The sequence below is a fragment of the Labrus bergylta genome, chromosome 7 (genome assembly GCF_963930695.1).
Source record: "Labrus bergylta chromosome 7, fLabBer1.1, whole genome shotgun sequence".
In the NCBI taxonomy this organism is placed as follows: Eukaryota; Metazoa; Chordata; class Actinopteri; order Labriformes; family Labridae; genus Labrus; species Labrus bergylta.
This window is the reverse complement of record NC_089201.1, coordinates 16,067,329-16,076,909: the sequence shown is the minus strand read 5'-3', so window position 1 is coordinate 16,076,909 and position 9,581 is coordinate 16,067,329. Positions and strand designations below refer to the sequence as shown.

Genomic DNA, 9,581 nt, shown 5'->3' with positions numbered 1-9,581 from the left:
TTTAGGCGCCAAGACTCTTCGCTGCAGATGGAGCGTGGCAACTAACTTTTAAGGTGCGCCACCTACTGGTTTGGAGTGTGATGATTCCTAAGACAAAGATTTAATATTGAAAAAAACAATTGTATGTTCTTGGATTTTGAAATTCAACCCGAAAACATTTTATTTTATTATTGTTAATTTACAAAAACTTGTTGGGGTTCAATTCGAAATACGGAAGAGGATTAGGGCCACTGATTTTTTTATTTTTGGGGTTCTGACTTTAATCTCAGAATTCCGTGAAAAAAGTCAAAAGTTTTTTTTTTCAGTGGCCCTAATCCTCTTCCGTAGAAAATTACTTAAATTCTCCACATTTAGAATACATCAGTATAACATTCTGCTGTTTAATGGAGGACAGAAAATGTATAATACAGTTATTATTTTGGCCAAACAATCTATACACAAATGTCGATTTTTTTTTTTACTTACTGCGGAGAGGAGAGTGAACCAACAAGCTGCCATGTAACCATTCAACACATAAGCCAATACAGTGATCCCCAAAGTGCGGCCCATGGCCCTAAAGGAAACCCTAAAGTAAGTAAGGCTACATAAACACATTCTGCACTCAGTAGCAGCAAAGCATAGCACATTTTGTCATATGACTTCCAGGTAAACGTAAGCAGTGGCGATTCTAGAGTCTGTTCGGGCCCTGGGCAGAAATTAAATAGGGGCCCCTCCAACCAGTGTCCAGCACTCACTCCTCTTTTCTCCTGTTTCTTTTTTCTCTCCTATAGATCCTCTTCATCTTTCTTTGTTGGCTTTCACCGGCCATCTTTGGTTTTCACAGCAATCATGCATGTGACGCTTAGCAGGGCAACGAGAGTGAGTGCTTATACATTCAAGGCTAAATAGGCTGAAAATAAGCAATTTTGCCATTCTATATGTAGCCTACATGTGCTTTTTGAGTTATATATAAACACACAGCTCAATCATCATCATAAACGGCACTCTAAAACTTTCCCCTCTGCGTGACTCATTTGAACGTCTTCTCATTCATTCATTCATTTGGGCTTCTTGTAAACCTCGGGCGCGTGACTCCATCTTCTTCACCGTCTTCTACACTCTTATCTTGATGTTTGAATTAATCGTAGACTGTAAATATTAATTAATGCGTGAGTTCGTAAACTTCTTCTTGACGCAGCGCACTTGCCGTTGCCTTGACGAGAGAGCGCCAGGATGCAGCCATACCCGACTCCAATCAGTTGCCTGCTCTGCCTGTTCCCAAGCAGCAACTCTGAACGTAAGGCCCCATGATGTTACAACTCCTAAAACAAAGACAAAGAAAACATGGGGAGCCATATCCCGCCCTCAGCTCCACCTGAACAACAGTGAGTAGAGAAGAGAGCCACACTCCTATTACACACTTCCTATTACCACATCCTGCCGGTGTGAGAGAGGATCTTCTGCAGTCGCCTCAAGCGACACAAAATACAGATCAAAGCCGGACATTGAAGTATGAATGTCAGTCTCAAAGCTGCACAGACTTGAGAAGCTCTAAAGCACAAAACAAGCCCATGCACACGGGTCATTTAAATTATTGTAGGACTTAAAAGTATGAAGATTTTCATGATTTTATTAGAAAGTAATTCACTTTCAGGGAGCCAGGTTTTAAAAAATCAGTTTAAAGCTATGACTGTTGTTACATCTTAAAACTTTTGAAGCTTCATATTTTTACATCTGCTTGAAAGTTTCTGTTAGTTTGTTGTTAGGCACTGAAGTTGCTGTTTTGTACTTTTTGCAAACAATGTGTAAGATAAATTCTAAAAATATAGAAACAGTGTGATTAGTGTATATCCATATATCTTAATTGTATTGATGTGTATGGTTTTGGGGTGGTGGGAGGGGGGCTGGAAAATGTTTACTTCATCCAAAGGGGGCTCTTGTTTGGGGGAAGCAGCTCATGCTTTGCTCCTTGGATGATTGTCGAGATGGAAAGTTCATCTTGGGTGTGCTCATGACCTCTCATGACTTGGTGTGGAAACAACAACGCAACAAAGAAGAAGTGTTACATTTGGTTTCTCAGAACAAAAGCACAACTTACTTAGTCAGCATGTAGCCTATACAGGGGTTAGAACCTTCTGCAATATGAGAAATGACCACGGTGTCAGAAACTGAAATGCAGCTAAAGCATCGATTAAAAGTTTTTTGATCGTATCGAGTCAGTTTTGTCCGTACGAGTTGTTAAATCGTTCCGTGAGGTAGGCACCTCCTGTGACAGGAGGGTATTTGTTGGAGCCGTCGCAGCAGGTGATCAGAGCGTCGTCATCAGGGTGGAGGAAGAAGGCCGCACTCTGACGTGTGCTGGAGTCTCCAGGAGGGGGCAGCAGCACTCTGTGGAGCTGAGCGAGAATACATTTACATATTTAAACCTGTTATAAAGTCATATTTAAGTAGAACTAGTTTATTCCTTGTACAGTCTTGTCTTTATCAGCTCAGAAATATCTCAAAAATTCTTTACATTTTAACCGTTAAAGACACAGAGACGATTTTACACGCTTTTATCTCAACACTTCTTGACTATTGTAGCCTTTTTACTTGCCTGAACCAAAAATCTATCGATCGACTCCATTTGGAGTCCTTTCCTGATTTTAGTTGAATTAAAAAAAAATTTAATTCCACTTTTTAAATTCCTTTAAAATAACTGTATGTCTTGTTTATTATTCTATGGCCTGCCTGTTTCTGCTGTCCTTGTAAAGCATTTTGTAACTTGTTTTTGAAAAGTGCTATATAAATAAAGATTATTATCATTATTCCTAGGTATTGGTTTTATCCTTGACCAGCTCCTGTTAAGCTTGTTTAACTTATCTTGTCTTATTTTTGCACCAAACGATTGGCTAGTATCTTCACAAGACAAAATATCAGCTCTTCTTATGACCTTCATTCTTCTGTCTTTGTAAGAGAAACACCTAAATCCACCAAAACCCCATGAGAGACCCTGAGCAAGGCACCAAACACCCTCCCCCCATAAACCCAGGAGTGGCCGCGGTAGGCAGCCCCCTCAATCTGACATCTCTTCATTAGTGCATGTTTATAGGATCCTGTTTGTGCATGTGTGTTCAGCCTATGTGTGTGGACCATGTTCATTTACAGAGGGTAAAAATGTAATTTCCCCTTGCGGGATTTATTAAGTATATCTTCTTATTTAAAACATCTCAACTTACCGCAGAGACAAACCGATCGCTGGTCCAGCGCTGCATCAGGTCAGCGATGTTGACGAGGACTGCTCCGGGGATGCAAGGAGCATTGATGAATTCACCCGACCGACTAAGAACCTGGAGGTGACAGACACCAAGAACACATTTCCTCTTAACCAACAAAGGAAAAGTTAACATGCCATTTTAAGTTTGGGCTTTCATGTATCCTTGAATCCGTGAATGAAACGTGGTGTCACCTGCAGTCCTTCAGAGCCCTGAAACAGCAGGGTGATGGTGCCGTAGTCTGAATGCTCTCCACATCGCAGCTGATCCTTCTTGGCCTCCTCGCTGATAACTGGTGGATAGTACAGAGAGCGCAGGGTGGTGCCGTTCTCACCTGCTGGATGGGAAACAACATCACTGTGAAAAACATCTTTTTTTACAGAGGGTGAAAGACTCCGACACACTGCTGATATTTTCTTTCCATTTGACCATGACAGCAAATCGGTTTGTCCAAAGGGCAACTTTATCGGCTGCTACTGTTTTTTTTTTTTACCTACTTCCAACATGACGGTGTGCACTGAGGAACACCTCCGGGTCCATATCCAGACTGTGAGCCATCACCCTCAGCACCCGCACAGCCAGCTCTTTACAGTGCAGGTAGAAAGACGTGTGGGTCTCCTGAAAAGACTTCAAAGCACCAGACGGCCATCTCTACAGCAGGAGAGAACAAAGTAAAAGCCAAAGACTGACACTTGTACTGAAAATAAGGAGTCCTTAAAACCGATTTAAAGGACTTACTACAAAAATATGAAACACCAAAAACTTATGAACTCTGATGGCAGAAGTTGCTCCATCAGTAATAACTAATCCCATTCATACACATTTCATACGCCGCAGACGAAGCAGCAGAAGCAAGTTGGGGTTAAGTGTCTTGCCCAAAGACACATCAGACATGTGACTGCAGAGATGACCGACTCCACCAACTGAGCCACAGCCGCCCTGATCAGGGGAAGGTCAGAACATAATTGCAGAAATGTGCTACAGACATGTTACTCATCGTGCACATGCTCAGTTAGACCTTTCACCCTCTAGCTAGCACATGATTCCTAGGTGGAAGACAATGTGTCAATCCATACATCCATCCATTTTCTCCTGGTCAGGTCAATGAAGCAGTCCAAATCGGATTCCATCACCCCAACCTCCCCTTGGTTATACAAGAAGATATCTGGCCTTCACCACACATTCCCTATTCCCTACGTGATTAGGTTTACCAGGTCTGTCCAGCAGCCCCCCCCCCCCCCCCCTCCCCCCCATCTGATCCAACTCACCACCAGGTAGTAGTGGATCAGCGTTGTTCAGTGTGATAAGCTCTGCTCCTCTCTTCACCTGAGTGTCCAGGACATACAGCTGCACATCAGATGATTACACGACAAAGTCAATCATCAATCTTTGGCATAGGGTGTTCTTGTAATTTATGAACAGCCTCAACAATGGCCAATCCATGACTATAGCACTGAAGTTAAATAACAAAGCACCACTCAGGTTCAGATCAGGCAGGCCTATCCTGCCCATCAACCTCTCTAGGTGTCTTAATCATTGCCAACAAGGGCGTTGAAGACCCCCCTGTAGAACTATGGCGTCCCCAAGCTAAACTCTTTTCAAGATCCCACCCAGTGACTCAAAGAAGGCTGCATACACTAACTACATACAAACACCTGAATCCGCAAAGAGGCGACCCTTTAGTTCCTCAGGGGAAACTAGCATTACAACTTTAATTTTAAACTTAAATGCATAGTGTTTGCATATGTTGTACATGTTTAGAAAAAATGATTGTCCCCAGTCTCCCCCACCTTCACTTTTACCACAACACTACACAAATAAGAATCAGTCTTGAATCGTGCATGTAATCAAACAATCAAGCTGCAGTAGGACTTTGACAGGGAATCATTACTATGTCTGGTTGAAGAGAAACAACGTTGAATGCCTCCTTTAGGTCTCCAGGTCGACGTTGATTTAATCTGAGAAGCAATTTGAATTGAATCAAAATTAGTACCAGGCAGTAAAGTCAACAAGTGACATAAAACACCTGAATCATATGGGGCGCCGATTGTAGTTGCGCACACTATAAATAACAACAACATTTCTCCACATTTAGCCCTAAAACATCACTTTTTATTCACATTTACAAAAATATTTGTGAACTTTGTCATATTTACTTTTGTGAATAAAAATGTAAGATAATTTCGTTGGCAAATATTAATGTTAAATATTATATCTAAATGTTGAATGTTATATATAAATGTTAAAAATACATGTCCTGATTCTAAATATTTAGCTTTGATCCTATTTATTTAGCTAAGATTGTAAATATTCATAATCAAAGCTAAATATATAGACTATAAACTAAATATTTAGCTAGGATTTCTAAATATTTAGCTAAGACTCTAAATATTTAGCAACGATTTCTAAATATTTAGAAATCAAAACTCAATATTTATAGAGTCTTAGCTAAATATTTAGAATCGGAACATGTATTTTTAACATTTATATATAACATTTAGAATTTAGATAAAACATTCAACATTTAGATATAATATTTAACATTTATATTTGCCAATGAAATGATCTTACATTTTTATTCACAAAAGTAAATATGACAAAGTTCACAGATATTTCTCTAAATGTGAATAAAAAGTGATTGTTATTTGTAGTGTGCTCAACTTTACAATCGGCGCCCCATAGAATCATACTTACCTCTCTGTCTCCAGAGACACCCATCCGTGGTTTGGGATTTTAGCAAAGCTGTTCCTGCTGAAGGGTTGCTTCAGTTTATCTGGCTGCAGGAAGAATTTCTTTGAAATGTCCATAACTCGATCCACCTCTTCATGACTGATCCCAGTGTTCGTTAGAAGAACAAAACCAACTTCTGTAAAAGCTGTTTTCAGCTGCTTGCTCAAGATGTGCAAGCTCTCGCCAGACACATCTGGCAGATTAATGCTGAACGCACCGAAGTCCACTACATGAATGCTCATTTTGTTAAGTTAATATTTCCAATCTGCGCGTCTAAAATAGCAGCAACAGGATTTGACTGATAAAATCCTGCTTTTGCCGAAGGCGACCTCTGTATGTTAACAGACACGTGACTTTTCCATCCAATAGGATACCACCGCTATAAAGTTTACTTGTCACCTTTGGGAAGAGTTTACAGGTGATATAGGCTAAATGTGGCAGTGTGCCAAACAGGGACGCCCACACTTTTAATTGTTTTTTTAAAATAACATCAGCTTGTCTCTGTGGCGGTGTTTTATACAGCCTGCAGAATCAGAATAAAGAGTAAAGATGTTGGATTTGAAGACAGAGTGGATCATCTCCTTTGCAGGATGCGGGTTTAAGGGGATTTATTTTATGTCGGTGCCTGCAGCTGTATCCTCGATTCATACAAGAAACCTCGAAAATCTGCGGGGCGTCTGCAGGTTCCCTCATGGCTGCTGCTCTCAGTGTTTGAATCCCTCTGGGTGAGTTGTGGTGGCCCTCTCTGCACACCAAACCCATTCAAAAATATGTCAATTTAACCCTACTGAAGCTATAAGCTAACAGTAAAGTTTAGGAAAGCATAATCTAGAGTCCTATAGACGCTCACTATATTATTGAGATTCATTTTTCAGAGTACCAATGTGAATCTTGACACCTTTCAATCGATTTATCACGATCTTACGATTCATGACGCTTACTTTTTCATCCTTGAAACTGTAGATTGTTGCATTTCATTTGGACACCTTTGATTTGTTTTAGTCAAAAACTAAAACTCCAATAGTTTTTCTTTTACTGAAGTTTCTTGTGATGCAGTGCTTTTTTTTTTTTTAACCTTCCATCACCTTGGAAAGTTGCATGCTTTTTAGACACAACCTGATGGTGAAAAATGATCACTAACGTGTCCAGATAAAAACTATTTTAAATCATCTTGCTTTAGTATTTGCCCTGAGTGACCAAGAGTCGACCTTAACTGTAACATATTTGAAGTTGATTAATTTAAACCCATAAGAGCTGATCTAACTTGTGTCTTTTACTAGATTAGATAATAATTTGCACGAGTTGGAAAATAGGCAGAGTTGACTATCTTTCAAAGATCTAGATAAGATAACATGTAGACTTTGGTGTCTTAGAGGGAGATCTATTTTGAAAGCCAGAAACACACAGATGTAAACACAGCAGCATATCTCCATGAGCGTATTTACACCTTCAGCCAGGTTTCTTTATAGTGTATAGGCATATCTTTTTTAAAAGTACAGCTGCTTTAGTTTACAGCAAACATTTGAAGCCAACTGAATTCAAATGATTATACTTCCAGGGACGCTGTTGGTTAATTTAGTTCACCGGCTACATCAGGGCCCCCAAAGCTTCCCATCCAGCCCCCAGAATATAAAGTATTGTGGGTGATTAAACAAAAACCTACAAATGAAACCACAAGGCTGAAATACTAAAATTAGGTTAAATGGGAGACATTACATTTCCCTTTTAACACCAGCTTCTGATCGTTGGGCTTGACAGCTGTCAGGCTTATGTGCAGGTATATTTTAAAGTCTGGCCACCGCAGAGTTCGTCAAGAAAAAATCTGTCCCTTGTACAAATATAGATAATGACCCTTGATCTACAGACTTAGAAAATTGAAATAAAATATACACACCATGACATTCAAATACAACAGAAATACAGCTTGGCAAGCCAAAAGTGAGTTTCCTTCTTGTTTGCTTTGACTTTACTTAGACCTGTTATTAATTATTTTTATGTAAAGAGTTCATAGACTTTTTATGGAGAGAGCTAATTGTCCAAATTTACATCCACATTGTTGTTGTTGTATTGTACATACATGTAAGCTTCTAAACATGTTGAAATGTCTGCGATTGAATGGTTCCTGCTCAAGTTTTGTTCATTTTTCCCGTTGACCAGTATTTATATTATTCCAGCTTAGTGTTGTCACAAAACCGGAGTTTAAAACCTCTATAAGATTCTCGTATAAGTCACCTGTTACGATACCAGAGCAACAAAAATACATGTCGTATAGACAAGTGGTTCTGGTCTGGTCCCTTAGGATTCACCACTAACTCCTTCATGAAAAATCCAGACCTAAATTTCAGATTTTTTTTTTTTCAACCAATCAGATTTGTTCAATTAAGAAAGTGTGCAGTCTGGACCTCAGACGGTACAAAACATGACAGAACAAAGAAACAAAACACACGATAAAAGCACTTCATAGAATTTTGATACAATATTTTTACCAGACACACATTCGCAACCCGATGAAAATGGCTCCACAACCCACTTTTGGGTCCCGACAAACCTGTTGAGAAACACTGTCATAGAAAGTAGACAACAAATATTGGGTACTTTCTTGTTTTTAATTAACCCCAAAAAGCAAACAAACTCCTGCACATTTTCTTGATTTCACAAATACATTAGAAACATATTTGCACAGTTTACAGTGTGCAGGAGCTTTAGGTAAAAAACATGACTTAAGATCTAAAGATTCAATGCTTTGTGGATTTCTATTACATATACACAAAACTATAAATATGTGTGTGAGCAGAAATACATTTGTGAATCTTAATTTTGTATTTGTGGATTTGTTTTACATTATATAGAATGAAATACATTTGTGAATCATTCTGTGTGCATTTGTGAATATTGAGACTGATCTAACTCCATATCTTAGTGACGGTAAAACTTTAAAATGACACATTACGTTTGACTATTTCAAGCAATAGTCCAACGTTTCACTCTCTGAGAATCTTTACTAATGTACAGAAAGGCTGTTTCTGAAGCGACCTGTTCATCAATTCTCCTGACACCTATACATGGTGGCACTGGCAGTGTTAAAAGTAATAATAAATAAATATTCAGTCTTGATTTTGAGGGTCTCTTTTGCTTTTAATGGGTCATAGAAAGGCATTAGTCATAGTTTTAGTGAGTTCACAATCTATTCAAAACTCCTCTCAGGATGCAGTGTGAATGCCGCCTCAGTGAACTAAATACAATTTCATTTGTTGAACAACGATTATTCCACAAAAGAAGATAGCTTCATCTGTCATCCTACAGAAATCCTTTTATTTTTTGGTCAGTTTAAGGTTTTAGAAAGCTGACTTGACAAACAGGTTTTGTAATACGGGAAACAGAGGACAAAAATGTGGGAGGAATTGAAACTGGGGAGTGATTTCTGCTTCTCTCCCAGGTTATTGGTGAAGAGTTCAGATGACAAATTGAATTTCTTCAAATTAAACACATCTGATATCTTTGAAATCTTTACTCTGTAAAAAGGATTCAAAGTTTATCCAAGAAAAAGGTTTTTATAAATAACCATTACCATAACCACTGTTTTTCACGAGTAGGCTAAGCACAGAGTGAAAGGGTTTC

The 9,581-nt window shown here is 39.0% G+C and overlaps 1 protein-coding gene across 2 annotated transcripts; it reads right to left on the bottom strand.

Moving 5' to 3' along the window:
* Positions 1-1,593: 1,593 nt before the first annotated feature.
* On the bottom strand, positions 1,594-6,316 carry LOC109985967 (uncharacterized). 2 transcript variants are annotated; one of them, XM_020636438.3, is made up of 6 exons: positions 5,928-6,316; positions 5,125-5,191; positions 3,731-3,884; positions 3,428-3,567; positions 3,198-3,308; positions 1,594-2,375 (listed from the first exon to the last, which is right to left on the bottom strand). In XM_020636438.3, the coding sequence occupies exons 1-6, from the start codon at positions 6,203-6,205 to the stop codon at positions 2,196-2,198; spliced, it is 930 nt and encodes a 309-aa protein (XP_020492094.2). In that variant the 5' UTR covers positions 6,206-6,316; the 3' UTR covers positions 1,594-2,195. The 2 variants fall into 2 exon arrangements, with proteins under 2 accessions (XP_020492094.2, XP_020492093.2); XM_020636437.3 differs by having other exon boundaries at positions 3,428-3,570; positions 5,928-6,314.
* Between the last annotated feature and the right edge of the window lie 3,265 nt (positions 6,317-9,581).